The sequence below is a fragment of the Pongo abelii genome, chromosome 4 (assembly GCF_028885655.2).
Source record: "Pongo abelii isolate AG06213 chromosome 4, NHGRI_mPonAbe1-v2.0_pri, whole genome shotgun sequence".
In the NCBI taxonomy this organism is placed as follows: domain Eukaryota; kingdom Metazoa; phylum Chordata; class Mammalia; order Primates; family Hominidae; genus Pongo; species Pongo abelii.
Genome location: NC_071989.2, coordinates 178905847 through 178922726, shown reverse-complemented (window position 1 = coordinate 178922726; position 16880 = coordinate 178905847). Strand labels below are relative to the sequence as shown.

The 16880-nt window shown below is 45.0% G+C and overlaps 1 protein-coding gene across 4 annotated transcripts in view; it reads right to left on the bottom strand.

Moving 5' to 3' along the window:
* DOCK2 (dedicator of cytokinesis 2) overlaps positions 1 to 16880 on the bottom strand; it is a 442316-nt gene that overhangs the window by 34430 nt on the left and 391006 nt on the right. For all 4 annotated transcript variants that reach the window (XM_009241272.4, XM_024247240.3, XM_054556208.2 and 1 more), the window contains 6 exons: positions 14617 to 14773; positions 12616 to 12656; positions 8031 to 8121; positions 7035 to 7154; positions 3267 to 3356; positions 1571 to 1675 (listed from right to left, as the gene is read on the bottom strand). In XM_009241272.4, the coding sequence (XP_009239547.4) occupies positions 1571 to 1675; positions 3267 to 3356; positions 7035 to 7154; positions 8031 to 8121; positions 12616 to 12656; positions 14617 to 14773 (604 nt within the window). The remainder of the gene's footprint in view (positions 1 to 1570; positions 1676 to 3266; positions 3357 to 7034; positions 7155 to 8030; positions 8122 to 12615; positions 12657 to 14616; positions 14774 to 16880) is intronic.

Genomic DNA, 16880 nt, shown 5'->3' with positions numbered 1-16880 from the left:
AGAAAAGAAAAGAAAAACCTTCAGATTCCCAGGGCACACTCTAGATCTGCTGAAATGGAATCTGTGGGAGTGGGGCCCAGGAGTCCGAACTTTTAACAAGTTCTCCAGGGGATTCTGACATACAGCCAGGTTTGGGAAGCCACCTCTACTTCCTCCATGAAACCCGCACCCCTCTCTGCGGCTCATGGCAATCACTCCTGCAGGCCCACTCTCAGTTCCCCATTGATTGTTGATTAATAATTGTGAGTGATTTATCTCCTTGACTAGACTAAATCAAGTGAGGTTGGAGACGAGAGTTGCCATTTCTTTTGTATTTCCCTCACCCCATTGCTCAACCATAGGCTCACAGACTGAAGGAAGCCTACTGGTGACCTAATCCAATTCGTCACGTGATGGGTAAATAGGCCACTACAGCAGCGGTTCAGAAACTGTGTTCCAGGGACATCTGAGGTTCCCAAGACCCTCTCAGGAACCACAAGATCACACTGTTTTCACAATAATATGAAAGATGTTATTTATCCTTTTCATTCTCATTCTCCCATGAGTGTACGATGGAGCTTTCTGAGGCTGCGTGATGTGTGATCGCAACAGAGTGCAGAAGCAGACAGGAGAATCTAGATGTCTTCTTTTAAGTCAGACATTAAAGAGATTTGCAGAAATGTGAAGCAATCTCATGATTTTCACTGATTTTTTTTATTGGAAAATAGAGCTATTTTTCCTAAAATTGCAGTTTATGTTAACATGTAATGGGTTTATTATTGCTATTTTTATTTTTTAAAGTTTATTTATTTTTTGAGACAGGGTCTGTCTTTGTTACCCAGGATGGAGTGCAGTGGCCCCATCATGACTCACTGTAGCCTCAACCTCCTGGGTTCAAGTCATCCTCCTGTCTCAGGCCCCAAATAGCTGGGATTATAGGTGCGCATCACCACGCCCAGCTAATTTTTGTATTTTTTGTAGAGACAGGGTTTCACCATGTTACCCAGGCTGGTCTCGAACTCCTGAGCTCAAGTAATCTGCCCACCTCAGCCTCCCAAAGTGCTGGGATTACAGGCATCAGCCACCATGCCTGGACCATTATTGTTATTTTCAAATAAATGAACACTTCAAAAAACATTTTCTTAGTTTTAATTTCTCATGTGGTAAATGTAGATAGAGATTATCTTTACACACACAAGTTCTTTGGGGTCCTCAATAATTTTTAAGAGAGAAAGACGTTTCTGAAACCAAAAAGTCTGAGAACGACTGCTCTACAGTAACTCCTGAAAGCAAATCTCTGCCAGCAAACATCCTCCAGCCTCTCTTTGAACACCTCATTCCAGTGACGGGGAACTCACTACCTCACGAGGCAGCTGTAGTTGCTGTGTAGTTAGAGAAACACAGTAGATGAGAAATGCTGGTGATTATGATGAGGGCTATTGACTGGGGAGTCTCCTGGGGATGGGGGCAGCACTCAGACAGAGAAGAGCACCGCTTCTGAGCACAAGCAAATCCTCAAAGCATAGAGGGACCGCTGAGATGCCGAGGCCCTGGGGCTCTCGCCTGGTGTCCAAGTCACCCCCAAACTCACCCGCAGGAAGGAGGGGAATCCCTGGCCATAGTATCCAACAGCAAAGTAGTCTGGTTTGGGCCTGAGGATTTTCATGATGCTTTCATAGAATTTTGCCTGCTGGATCTAAAGGAAGAAAACAAGGTTTGTTGCAACACAGATGTGTATCAAAGGCACATTCAACTCAAAGAGGTCTTAGTGAAGACATTTTCATTATACCAGAGCCAATGAGCCATGTGCACATATTTACATATCTGTGCTATGTCTATAATCACAATAGTAATAGCTATATTTACAGTATACCAGGGACTGTGTTAATCACTCTACCTACACTAGCATGGTTACTTGAATCATCCTTGTAATAATCCCATGAGTATCTCCATTTTGCAGATAAAGAAATGGTAACTCATAAAGCAGCCAGTAAGCATGGAGCTGAACCCAGTTAGTTGCATCCAGGGTTCCCATCATTGCATCTCTGCTCCCACCTCCATGCACACTTGGGCATGGATTTGTGAGGCTATGGAATGAATAAATGCCCCCGATACAGATGTTTTCCCATGCATGTATACCTAAGACATTTCATCTATTCTAAGAGGTGTGTGTTTTTTGTATTTTAACATCTCTGGAAACAGTCTGAATCTTACTTTACACCTAATGGCATCTTATAACTGCAGTTGGCCCTGAAGGAATCATGACATGGCACAATAAAAATGGTGTATGATCGATGGCATCTTCCATTTGATACAGTCTGGAAGATATATGTGGATCTAGACAGGTGCCTGTGTGATGTGGACTCCGTGCAGGCAAGTGCACATTCATTAGTGTGTGCTTGAATGTATCCTGGGTGTGTGTGTTTGTGTGTGTGTCTTGGGCATAGGCGTTGGCAAACATCAATGTGGAGGTACACAAGGGCAGGTATCAGGTGTCTCTTGGTGCAAGCACATGTGTGTGTATTTGTGTATTATCTTACAAACAGTGAAAACAGTTAACAGCTCAGCTGTTTTTAACAAGATCACCATACCTTCCCCCCACCAAAAGCTATCAATCCTCTCCTAACATTCTGACTCTGTAAGTCGCTGGCCTGGCCTCTCTAAGTGGGCTAAGAGGGGTCCTTGGGGTCCTGCTGCTCAGGCAGCCAGAAAATATGTGGGGAGGATAGGCAGGAGGGAAGCAGCCAAAAAGTTCTGCATTTCCCTGCAGAGTCCAGCTCCCTGCCAAACCCAGGCTTCTGCAGTACAAGCAGGATTGGCTGGGCTGGCTTCCCTCACTCTCCACTTCCCCCACCAAATCCTGAGCATCGAGATGCTAATGGGAGTAACCAGATGGGGAGCATTTTAATGTGATTTATCTGTTAATCAGAAAGCACAGATTTGTGTTTTTATTTAATTGGTTTAGTGATTTGTGGAACTTTTACTGCAAATGTAGCACAGCGTTTATTGGGTCTGCAGCAGCGGCGGCAGTTGCAGCCCCACGCAGGTACTCAATGCTCCCTCTGAGAAGCTGTCACCGAAGCATTTCCCCACGACATCTCTCTTTGAAAATACTCCCCATGGGAAGGGAGATGCTCAGTACAGTCTCGCTCAGGTCCTATTTCCGTTCATTTTCTATTTCCCTAACCCCGCCTGGCCCTCATCCCCATCTCCCTAGGATCTGGGGTGAGCTGAGGCCCTGAGCACCCAGCCTGCAGGGCATTCAGCCTTCCCAGGGGATGCCTTACCAGGTTCTGGCTGAGCAGTTCATAGTCAAAGATCTCCATCTCGTACTGTTCCGCCAGCTCCTTGCACAGACTGATGGCCTCTTCCCACATCTACAGGAAGGTCACAGGGACAAAGGTGAGGTGGCACCACTGGGTTTGCAGAGCCCTTGCTGAGGAAGGGACCCAGGAGTAGCTGTGCTTCCTGGGACTGAGGGGAAAACGTCGCTCTGACCCAGATCCACCTCCCATACAGCGGGGGCTGGGGGCTTCTTAGAGAGGATGACCTTCCTCTGGCCTCTCACTGGAGTTTCTTGATAAACAATTGAGTAGGCACAGATGAGGCTAAACCCTTTATTTACGTGCTCTGATTCTTCACAACCACTCTGAGAGGTAACTGACAGCATCTTCATTGTCCAGGTAAGAAACAGAGGTTCAGAGAGGCCCAGCAACCTGTCCCTGGTCAAAACGCCTCACTAAAAGCAGGGTCAGGATGCAAGCCCCCGTGTGTGTCTCCAGGACCTTGCTCTTCAGTCCCTGCCTCCCACGTGCTCGTGTTTAGTGAATGAAACCTTTGATTCCCTCAGCCTCCTCAGAGAGGTGTTGGCCCCCTTTTCCAAAGATAAATGGTTCACAGAGAAGTGAACAAGGTGGCTCAAGGTCAGAGTTTCCAGGGACAAAGTTGGGACCAGGCCCCAGTTCTCCTGATATTCAGTCCTGGGATTCTTCTTCTCTGCCAATCCTGTCGCTTTTTAATGGGATTATTTGATGTGTGGAAGTAAGGAGTCAGGTAGCAGAGAGGTGGAAGGGGTGGTGCTAGAGTATTAAAAAAAAAAATTAAGACTTTTTTTTAATAGTAGGTCTTCTCCATCTTAAGAGAAAAAATTCTAAACAAAGAAACTCTAGACGTAGTGGATAATTCTTCTCTCCTCTGTCTTAGATGAGAGTCAATAGATCACCTTACTCTCTTAGACCGAAGGAGGTCAGGACGGTCTGCAGAGTCAGGGGAGATGCATGGTGGACCGGAGGCTGGCAATCTCAAGGGATACCCATTACATTTCACCTTCAGTTTAAAATGGAAAATGCACCTAAATGGAGAAGCTGGGGGAGGTAGGAGGAGGAAAGAGGGGAGGTTGCCAAAATGCAGTGTGAGCTGTGTAGCAAAAGTGCTCTCTCTGCATCCAAGCATAAAAATAAATAAAACCAAGTGCCGAGTGGAGAAGCCATGGCTGTAAACCCACGGACAGCTTAGCAAGCAGCATAAAAATGCTTTATGTGCTGGGAGGAGGAATCAAGTGTACGGGCCAGGCTGGGGTTTTCTCTTCACCCTGAACCTGAAGTTTGGGGTAATCCCCCTGGGCTGGGCCAGGGGACTGTCGGGCTCAAGTATAGGTCTTTGTCTACTTCTCACCATAATGTGAACAGGAAGAAGAAATGCTCTCCCCATGGGTTAAGAGAGCACTAAGAGACCAGGGAAAGGGTGGGGCAGGAAGTCAGGTGCCTGGGATTTCCTCCCAGGTCTGCCTGTGTGGCCACTGGGACCTCTGACAGTCACTAATTTCTCTGAGTCTTACACATTCATTACTAAGCACACGGTGGGTTCTGGGCATGGTGTGGTGTGCAGTAATGAAACAGATATAAAGATGGATGAGACACAGACTCTGCTCTCATGGAACATAAGTGGACAAAGCATATACATCAATAGATGAAATCATTTGGTTTTGAGGAATTTAGAGGAGTCTATCAGGTGATGGCAAGATGAACTTATGGAGTAGAAAGCCAGCAGCCAGCATGTGTGCCTGGAGCAATGAGCCTCCCTAAGGATGTACAGGGAACGAAAGCTGAGGGGGTGCTGAGGAGTTTGGGCTTCCTTCTAGAAGCTTCCATAGCAGTGGCTTTCAGGGTAAGCTATACCCATCTGCTCCCTCCTCTCTGCTCCCAAAGTACTTTGGCACCACCTTGTTCCCTTGCCTTTTTCCCCATTATTGCACAATGCTAAAGGGCAATGCAAAAAATATTATTATTGGCATGTCTGTTTTGCCCATTAGACGGTAAGTTCTTTAAGGTTGGGGATCATGCCTTTTTCCTCTCTGCTCAGCACAGAGTGGGCTGAATTGAATATCTTGCTGAGGACAAAGCTCAACGTGTACTTTTAGGCTCTCACACTGCAACGTACTTAATCAGCTGATAAACAAATAGTAAGCTCTGACTTGACACCCAGCAGGGCAGGAGGTTCAAGGGATGGCAGCATCTCTGCCCTCAAGAGGCTTATAATTGTAAATTATGAAAACAGTGCTCTCCAACTGCTTGAGTCTTGGGAATTTATAAGCCCTTCCACAGACATTACCTCATTTTATCTTTCCAGAGAAGGTAGAAGGATCCGACTAAGACAGATGCAATAAACTACAGTGACAGGACAGGCCCAAATTAAGTGCTAAATTATATCCTGATGAACTGTAAGAGGTCTTGCAATGCAGAGGAGAGGGAGGGCTGCAGGTAAGCCCGAGGACTCAAGAAAGGCTTGAGAGAGGAAGTGGTGGAGTAGGGTAATGATGATGGTTACTGACATTTCACCAGCTATTACTATGCCCTAGGTCCTATGCCGGGTGCTCTACGTGCATTTTCTCACTCTATTTTCACAGTACAACTAGAAAGAAGGTACTATTAGCATCTCACTGTTATGGGTGGGGAATTGGAGTCTCTTAGGTCTAGGGAAAGGCAGGTAGTAGAGGAGCAAGGATTGCAGATCTGGCCCCAGAGCTTGAGCATGTGGCCACCGAGCAATGTTCTCTATAGGGTGCATGGCAGTTTTGGGGCTGGTACTTCCTGAAGGTCCACCAGAGGCTGGAGCTGGGCAGCAGCTGGTCTGGCCAATCTCCTGACCAAACCCAGCCAAACATCCTTGCTGTTTAAAGAGCAAAGATGAGAATGCATGTCATTCATCCCTTCAGTTCATTCATTTATGAATGCCCAGTGATTAGAACAGAACCTAGGACATACGCCTACAGAACTTCCTAGGTTCTATCCTAGTCACTGGGCATTTAGCAGTGGGCAAGACAAGTCTCTGCTCTCATAGCATTCTAAATTGGGGAGCCAGAAAATAAACAAGTAAAAATGAACAAGATGATGTCTCATAGGAACAAGCGCTTTGAAGAAGCCATAAGGGTAACCCGGGGCAGAGGTGCTGCTGGTTTGTCTAGTGGTGTTCAGGGAAGGCCTCCTTAGCATGTGACATCTGAGTGAAGCCCAGCCTTCCAGTGGGCAGCTATGGTGGAGGAATGCTTCTAGCTGGGAAAAGCAAGTACACAGCCCCTGAGTTTGAAAAGAGCTTGGCATAGAGCACGTGAGCAAGAGGGACCCCAGCAGGGATGAAATGAGAGAGGCAGCCAGGGCACAGCTCATGCGGGGCCTCATGGGCCATGGGAAGGATTGTGTAATTTGTTTTAAGTAGATTGGGGGAGCCATTGGGAAATTGCGAGCGGCGGAATGGCATAATCCAATCTATGTTTTATGATCATCCTATCTGCTATATGGAGGATGATCTGTTGAGGGTAGTGGAGGAAGCAGGAAAATTGTTTAGGATCCATCGCAGTGCCCAGGTGAGCAATGTCGGTGCCTTACATGGAGGTGGAAGGAATGGAGATGGAGAGGAAGTGGAGAGAAGTGATCAGAGTTAGGATTTGGAGGGATATCTGACAGAGCTGAGGATGGATTGGATGTAAGGTATGGGAGAGAACCATCCTTCCAGTGGCCAGGGTCCCCATAGAGAGAGCGGGGGCAGGGACAGATTACCTTTCCTTTGTCAAAGTAGCCTATGATGGTCTCATAGAGCGTCTCCTTGAGCTGCCGGTGGGTCTGGGGATGCTGCTGGCCTGTCTGCATGACCTGTGATGCACACTGCTCATCCGACCACTGTGAAGAGAAGACACGGGAAGTCACACAGGGCCGAGAGGCTGCCAAGAGCAGATGTCTTCCTAGGATTAAAGGCAGGAACCACCCCCCGCCCCCAAACACACACACCCTGTCCTTTCCATCTCTCCTCCTTTCTTGAACTCAGCTTATTTCTGGAAACTTGGGGTGCCACTGGAGAGGCTGCCCTTTTGAGGCATGAGTACCCAGGATATTTGGAGGTTGCCCTCCAGGCAGCACTAATGTCCCAAGTCCCAAAACAGACAAATGAGGGAACATGAAATATTAAAACCACAGTGATCAGGAGTCAGATGAAGCCCTGCAAACACCCTCCCCTCTGCTAGCTTGCCCCCGCCTGTCCTGGATGCCCGTGTCAGTCAGAGAGATGCTGGGCTGCAATTTCCACTTGTGAAGCCTCCTGGTTTTTGTTGAGTTGCACCTATCTTACTCTTTATTGGCTCTCTGTGTGTTGTTTGTAGGGATTTACTTCGAACCCCTAAGAAACATGCTCCCAGCTCTCCCAAAGCCAAAGGAAATCATTCTGATTTTTTTCCCGGCTACAGCTAAGTTCTCAATGGAAGGAATGCAGCTCAGTGGGCATGCCAATGATTTACTGTCAATAGCAGTTTAGATATTATATAAAACTGCAAAACATACCTCGAAGGGAGGTTGCTGTTGCTAAATGTAAAGATCACTCAAAACCACATGTGACCAGGGAAGCAGTGCAAAAAGTATCCTGCCAGCTCAAGAGTTTGGAGACACAGGGCAAAACAAAATGTTTGGATTATTTTTCTTTTTTTTTCTTTTTTCACTCTTCAACTTGCTGTGAGGCCCTGTCAGGATCCCAGCATAAATGCCCTTCACCCAAAGTGACTGTACCTTGAGAAGCCAGGTGTGGAGAAGGAGCGTGTAGGCAGCCTCTGTGTAATTGTCACAGTCCAGGTGAAGATCACGGAGTTTGTACAGGTACCTGTGTGAGGGAAAATATGCAGTAAACTACTAGGTACAGTGAAAAGGAGACACCTGGCAGGGCCAAGCAGGAGCCCAGAGAACAACTGGGCACCTCTCTGGGTCGCAAGAAAGTCCTCCTCCCTGGATAACCAGAACTTTGTGTGGGTGATGACAGCACCTAGTGCGTGTTGGGTACTTAGTGCATGACAGGTACTAAGCTAAGTATTTTAAATTTCTTAGATTACTTAATATTTATGACAACCCTGAGATGAGTCTCAGGAATTCCTTTTTTCAGGTGAGAGAACTATTGCCTGGATAAGTTAGGTGCCATTCCAGCTAACATGCAACTTGATAATGAATGGTCTGGCCAATGCAATATGACAAGCAAGAGAAATAAAGGAAGGAGAGAGAGACAATTTATCAGGAGTTCTGTGCTAATAAACAGAAGAGTCAGGACATGATGCCTACTCTTAATCACTCTGTCATTGCAGGAGTATGAACAAGCCACAGCAGCTGTAAGGGGCAGTTCCTACCCCTCTCTGCAGAGTTCTCTGGGTGTAAGTGAGTGCATTTTTTGGTAATAAAAGGAAGTGGATCAGGGGCTGGAGAATAGATATTCATATGTAGACCTTGAGCTGTCAGTAGGAAGAGTTAGCTATTTGACTGCACTCACATTTTAACTTCCTGTCTCTTTGAAAAGTGAGGTCCCAGTTATGAACCATGAGATGGCAATATAACTGAGGGGTAATGAGGATGAGAACAAGGACAAAGGAAGGGTGCTTTGCAAAATTCTTAGATAACTGATCCATAATAGGTATTAAGGGGCAGTGAATTAACTTCTCTGTGCCTTAGTTTGCTCATCTGTAAAATGGCAACACTCACAGAACCTATCTATAAAGTGACTGGGCATATAAAGGGCCAAGGAGACCATGTGTGTCTCACAAAAGGCTCAGTACATGACAGCTTGCATTGCTGCTAAGAAATGCAAGTATGTACTGAAAGTGAATAGCCTGTAGCCGGCACTGAGCAGCGACAGTTGTTACCTATTATCACTGTGAACTAGATTCCTCTACAAAACATTCTCTCCTGCCACCGTTGGAAACAGAATCCAGAGGCAATGAGCCACCGCACTGGTGACCTGCATATCATTAGCAGGATTTATTTAAACCTAACTCTAAGTAATGTGGTGAGGGGATATGCTGATTTCCTCCTGTGAGAGGAGAGGCAGGGAATGCCTGCCATGGTGCCAGCATTCCACACTGACCCCCTGTCTCACACCAGGGAACACAGGGTTTCTCGGGCATCTCCACTCAATGCGTGTGTCAGTGTTCAGGTTTATGTTCCTTTTGGGAAAAAGGCTTTCTGCACAAAGCTCACCAAAGGAGAAGCGAATGTTCAGTTGTTCCTGGCCACATAAAATGGGCCAGTGGGTCAAATGTGGGCTGCCTGAAATCAGGGTAGGGACCGCCAAAGATTTTGAGGCGAGGAAAGGTCACCTAGTGGTGATTTGATAGCTGCTGTGCTGGGATGCCCTGGCAGTCTTTTGTTCATTCACTTATTCACTCAGCAAAGCTGTACCGGGCATCCAGGCTATACCAGGCCTTAGAGATAAACAGTGACAAAAGCAGGCACTGTTCTCAGGGTTTGGGATTTAGAGTCTAGGAGAAGAGACAGGCATGAATCAAATCATCAGATACATAACTGCAAGAACACAGCGATGATACGTGTTGTGAAGGAGTGGTCTATGGTACTAGGAGAGCAGGCTTTATCCAGGTGGGGAGGAGAGGGGCTTCTAAAAAGGTTCCCATGGCATAACAGTTGATCTGAAGGGGAAGGGGATGAGTTGGGAGAGCTTCCCAGGCAGAAACATTTGTTCATTCATTCATTCAACAAATGGGTGTTTTATTATCATGTATTTTTATCAATTCATCCTTCCAATAACTCTGTTAAGATGAGAAAACTGAGATCCAGGTTAAAAGAGCCAGAGCCAGAAGCAGATTTCAAGCTCAGTGATTTCTGCTTTCACAGACACAGTCTTTCCACTCTTCTCTCGCCTAATGTTCTGCTAATCGGAGTTAACCGTGAAATTGCACATGACCTCCATGTAGAGAGTTTGGAATTTAGAAACACCTGTGTGTGCACACATGGCTTAATTCTGCCTTATCTCCTCCTGCCCATCCTCGATGCCTCAGATCCCTAGATGGCTGAGTTCAGAAAACTTGAGGAGAGCAGCCCAGGGGAGAGCTTCCCTGCTACTTTCAACTCCTCCTTTGGCACACTTTCCTCTTCCTTGTTAACTCAAGGGTCTGATGATCTGCTACAGAACCCAAAAGAAGACACCCTAATAAAAAGAAGACATCCCTCAACCAGGGATACCAAACTCAAGCACCTCCAGATGGCAGGTGCTTGAGCGAGGTGGACGGGGAGTAGCACAGTAGGGAATAGAGATGATGTCGTGACAACAGTGCTCCAGGCCTGTCCAGAATGGCTGCCACCACCCGGTTTGGCTAACAGTCATCAGAATAGGATGAGGGCCCAGTGTTGTCACACCTTCTGAGTTTTCCAGGAGAAAAAGGAAATTTTGATTTTTATGTAAAATCTCCAGATTTTTAAATGTTGGCAGCCAATTAAAAATGTTTTTAAATATTCCGCCTGCCAAACAGAACAGATTTTCAGACTATACCCTGTTTGCAGTCTGGTTTAGATAAATATGGTTTTCCTAGATTACTACGGGCCTCAAATCTCCAAAGCTTGTGGAGGTCTGGGATTTGCTGTCTGTGTTTCTAAAATGAGAAAGGGAGAAACAAGGTTGGAGGGAGGAAACCATGTGGCAGCCATATTACCTATAGTACTTCATTTAATCCTCAAAACAGAAGGTAGGATGGAAACATTCTACAGGTAGGAAAACCTCAACCCAGAAAGATTGAGTAATTTATCCAAGGTTACAGAAACAGCGAGGCAAGGACTGAGGTCCTTCAGACCCCAAAGCTTTGTGCTGCTACAATAAGGTATGACTAATGATGTTATAAATATCCCAAACTCAGGACAACCTATAAAATTATTTTTTCTCCAAATGATAGCTCCTATTTCTGGAGTAATGCTAAACTAGGTACCTAGATATATCTGCCGTAATAGCAGAGTGAGTGAAGACTTGAAGTGTCTGCCCTCTGACAGAATGTGACAAAAGCCCTGTAAATACCTTGCTCCTCAATCTTCTGGTTGACTCTATCTCAAGGGCTCCAGCCTCATAAGGATGTGCATAAAGGTATATGTCCAAGAATTTTGTTGTGGCCGGATGCAGTGGCTCACGCCTGTAATCCCAGCACTTTGAGAGGCCAAGGTGGGCGGATCACCTGAGGTTGGGAGTTTGAGACCAGCCTGGCCAACATGGTGAAACCCCATCTCTACTAAAAATACAAAATTAGCCAGGTGTGGTGGTGCAGGCCTGTAGTCCCAGCTACTCGGGAGGCTGAGGCAGGAGAATCACTTGAACCTGGGAGGCAGAGGTTGCAGTGAGCTGAATAGGCACCACTGTACTCCAGCCTGGGCAACAAGAGCGAAACTCTGTCTTTAAAAAAAAAAAAAAAAATTGTTTTTGTGCCTTTTATTGTAGAAAAAGTTGGAAACAATCTAAATATTCAACAATATAGGATTGGCTATATAAATGATGGTATATTCTGGAAAAAATTTTATAGTTTCATTAAAAATGATGTTGATATACATCTGTCGACATGGAGTTCTTGTCAAGTTAGAAAAAGCAGAGAATAAATTACAAGTAACATAAACTCATTTTTGCAAAAAATATGCATGCATAGAATTCAATGTTTATATAAATATAAAAAAGTCCTGGAAATATGTATGGATTATGGGAATTTATTTCATTTTTTGTGTTGCTTGCCCGTATTTTATAAGTTTATTTTTGTTTTGTAATAAGTATATATTTTTATTATAAATAAAAGTAACAATAATTTTTAAATTGCAGAAAAAAATATGAGATTCTGAGAAAAATTGGGAAAGGAGTTCTTTGCTTCAGGCTAATGTCCCCAAAAAACCCTTCATGATATATTCAAATAATATCTTTTAAATGCCTACAAGGATGCAGATATCATGCATCCTAGTATCTTTTTTTTCCCTTCAAAACTGGGCTAGTCAATGGTCTTACTACATGTCTGGACTCAGGCTTCACAGTAATTTATCCAAGGTCAGCCCCGCAACAATGCAAAGGCATCCCAACAGTTCAAACCACAAAGTATTCACTCTGAAGGAAAACACGATCTGTGAGAACAACAGGACAGCATGGAAGGCCAGACGATTTCAAGTGGTTTTATGGGGCTGACCGTGGGAGAATGAAAGGAGTTGAATCTGGAGAAATTGACAGGAATCAGAACACAGAGGGCCTGAATGTCAAGAAGAGAAGTTTAAATTTTATCCCGAAGGCAGCAGGGAGCCATCTATGGATACTGAGCAGGAAAGTGACACAGCAGGTCTGGATTTTAGAAAATATGAATCTTACCTTATGTACATCTCCTCCCTGTTGTTATCTTTGTAGAAATTCTAGGTAGGGGAGGAAAAACAATGATGAGTGTTGTTCTTTGCAGTATCACAGAGGTCAAGGGTGTGGTGATGAAGATGAGAGGAAGATTGCTGGTTACTATCTGGGTACCCTGAGATAGGAATAAGAAATTTATTTTCCTGGATGCACCAAAGATGCATCAAACAGCCTAACTGGAAGATTCTGCTTTGAAAGTCACTTCCCTGACCCTTAGACTACAAAGGAACAGAGGACTTGATGTGTCTCAGCCATCACAGATCAGGAGGTGCAGTTCAGTTTTCTGCTGCATTGAGAGGTGGGCTGCCAAGACTGGGGTAGTCTACTTTGACCAAGCCCACATTGAAAGGCAGCCCAGCTTGATGTTTCAAAGCTCAGGCCTTGCACTGGAAAGAACCTGAGTTGGAAAGTGAGTGATAGCACCTCGGTAATAGTAAGAGATCAGAATTCCTGATAGCGCAGAACTATCAGGAATTATATGGGATTCTGTCGCCAAAACATTTAAACTTGGCAATACGTAGGAATCTAGGTCCCTATTCCAGCTCAGGGGCCATTTAGATTAGTAGCTGCCCTGGACTTCACCACCAGAGATCCTAATCCCGTGGCATTTTTTTAAACAAGTCCTTACAGATTCTGAGCCAGGTGGTCCTGGTCCAATCCATGAGCCACACCAGGTGTATATCCTGGTTTAATGCAGCACACCCACGTGCACCTGAGGGTCAGAGAGGGGCGGTGACATGTTCCAGAGCACACAGTCAATGGGTGGCAAATCATACTGGACATCATCTGTCCTGATACCACCTCCATCCCCACCCTCCTCCTTGACACCATATTTAAGCAACGCACTAAAAACTAGTGGTGTCTAAGTGCTTGGAGAACTGTCTGTCCCAAGCATTCTCCCTGATCTTAGCTGGCTGTCAAAGGTCATTTTCCTCAACCAACTCTGTCTCTCCTTAGAGAGAAGCTGCTCAGCTCGTGGAAAACACCTCTTCATGATCTTCATGTAAACTGGGCCTGGTGGAGTTATTAGCAATGAATTCCTTTCTGCTGTCATCAGGATTTTTAAACTCTCCTTGGCATTCTGGAAAATCAATGGCAATATCTAGGCTGTTAAAAAAAAAAGTCCATTTAGGGTAAAGGGAGGCCACACAACAGAGCTATGGGGACAGGTTTTGTGTTTCAGGAGCCTTGGGAATGGTAGGGAGGTTGATGTGACGGATGCCACGTGGCCTTTTGGTCAACTTCATTCTTTTAAACCATTTTAAGGTGGGATGACATGGTGAATATGAAGCATTATGGCTGCTTACCTACCTGTCTCCTGGTTGAATCATAGAGCATGTGAGAGAGGCTGCTTGGCAGCCAGCCCATGGAAGCTCATGGAATATAGGGGTTAAGAACTTAGGTCTGGGGTTAGCTTCTCTGGTTAACCTGGTTCTTAGTAACAGCAATTCTAGTTATAAGTGTGACTCCATTCTATAAGAAGAAGGAAACTAATACATAGTGAGCATTTAACCATGGGCCAGGACAACACAACCTAATGAAATTGGAACCATTATTTTCTCCATGTAATAGATAAGCAAACTAAGACTTCAGAGCATTTCCTTAGCTTGTCCATCCTATTAATTATCAGATATAGGATGGAAACCCAGAGGCGGTGTGACTCCAAAGCTCATACTCTTAGCCAGTCTATACTGTCATCTTCCTTCCATGTGATGTGTTGAGTGCTAAAGGGAATATGCATTAATCTCATGTTATAAATAAGGAGACTGAGGCATAGAAAGGTGAAGTGATGGCCTCAAGACACAGAGCTAGCAGAAAGCACAGCAGACGTTCCATTCCACATTTGTCTGCTTTCCAAAGCCCTTAAGCACCGCTTCCCTATGAAGAACAATCGTGAGACCCAAAGCCAAGCCCAAGCCCCCTCACAGGGTTCTGGTCTGACTTGGACCCGCCAGCCCCACGCACCAGCAGGTTCACAGTGCAGCTCATGCGGTTGTCTTTGCTCTCATCTGTCATCACACCCCGGTAATCCAGCAGTTTCTCCAGGAGGCCTTTGACCAGGTTCACGAAATTCTCCACCGACTTGGCAATGGTCGGGTGTTCTGCAGCACACTCCATCAGGCTGTGGCAGAGACCAGACGGCAGTCAGCTCATGGCTGGGGAGAAAGACTGTGCTGGGGCCAGTGGGCGATGGGATGGGGCACATGCAAAATCAGTCCGTCAACCCAAGTTCCTTGACTGCTCCTTTTGTTCATTTATTCACGTATTTATCCATATAGTACAGCAAATTTTTTTCTAACATCAGAATGGGAAAAAATAAAAATAAAATAGTTTCCAATATAGGTAATGATGGTGGGGGAGATGGTCACTTTTACCCACCGCTGCTGAGAATAAATCAAGAAAACTTTTTTGGGGAAGCAATTTTCATAGTATCTGTAAAAATTGTAAATGCACATATCCTCTGACCCCACAACTCTACTTTGCAGAATCTATTCTACAGAAATATTCCCAGAAGTATGCAAAGATATAATACTCACAAATTGTGTCTAATAGTGAAATAGATGGAACCATCTTAAATGTTCATCAATTGGGAAAGGCCTAAATAAATTACAGTATATTCACCAAATGGAATTCCATGAAGACATTAAAAATATTGGAGAGATTCAATATGTCTGGGCATGAAAAGCTCTATAAAGTATAGAGCTAGGTGAGAAAAGTAAGTCTCAGAACAATATTTGTTTTTCATTTAACCAACTAACATAGAGCTTAGCATGGCCAGGGTGTTATTCTAAACCTCATGCAAAAGGTAACTCATTTAACCTCCTGTCACAGTTTCATGAGATGGGACTTTTGTAGATAGGGAAACGAAGGCATGGAGAGGTCCACTAAGCTGTCCAAGGTCACATGGTCAGGAATATCAAACAGTCTGGCCCCAGCATCTGTGTCTCTACCACCAAACACTGCACGTGTGTGCAAATGTACATGGCCATCATGTGTCTCTATGTGCTTATAAAGTGCCATGTACAGTCAGCAAGGATAGACACCAAACTCATAGTGATGGCTGTTTCCAACAAGGCTTTAGGTGGGAAAATATGAAAGAAAAGCCTCCATTTTTCTATTTAAGTATGTGTAAATTATTTTTTTAAATTATAATATTTGTTTTAGTATTCATATTCTAAATTTTAAAAACAAAAATAAAAATGTAACATCTTTAAGCATCTATTAGTTGCTAGGCATTGTGTGGTGGAAAGAAAGACATCAATATAGAAAAGAACCACACCTACTGTCTGGCAGCCCACAGACTGGGTGGGGAGAAACAGATGGGTTAAAATTTTGTTTGATGACTATTTCTTCTTAATTACTTATTCTGTGCCAGACACTGTACTAGTCACTTTTCTTAAGAAATCGTCACAGTAATTCTGATAAGTGAGAATTATTTCCCCCATTTTGCAGGTGAGGAAATGAAGGCTGAGAAAGATTAAAGGACCTTCCCAGTATCAGTGTGATAGTAAGTTGAATCAAGCCAATCATTGTTAAATTTAGGGGAGATATTTTTCCCACAGAGAAACACCACAGCGTGTTCCCAGGCATCTCAAGTAGACACTATGCAGGCCACGTGATTTGTATCTGTCTCCTCTCCCCGTGGAACTGTAACTCTCCAGGGGCCCTTAGGAGGGTAAAGGTAAGAAAAGCAAGGACTTCTGAGGGTCATTTCCTCCAAGAAGCCAAGCCAAGCTGCAAGAAGGCGACATCTCAAACTGTGGCTGTGATAAGACAAATCCATCTTCACTCTGGGAGAAGCACCTGTTCCCTGGCTCTCAATGGGAGATGCAAATGGCCCTGTGATTTAGACCTGTCTGGCTCAGCCACAGCTGTGCATGCCTCCTCCTGGGACAGTCACTTCTAGCCCTATGTGCCACCCTAAAGGCAATGCAACAAAGCTTCTTCCCAGTGTTTGGTGTGTGGTTTTTTAAAGCTTTCCAGGGCAGGAGACATCTTGGGGTCTGAGCTTGGCCAGACCTGAGGTTCTCAGCCCTGGTCACATGATAGAATCACCAGTGAGCTTTTACAAAGCCCAGTGCCCAACTTACGTCAATAACCTTAGAATCTTTGAGGTTGGGATCCAGGCAGCAGTACTTTATTGTTTACATTCTCTAGGAGATTCTAACATGCAGCTAACATTAAGAACAACTGGGGCTGGGTGCAGTGGCTCACGCCTGTAATCCCAG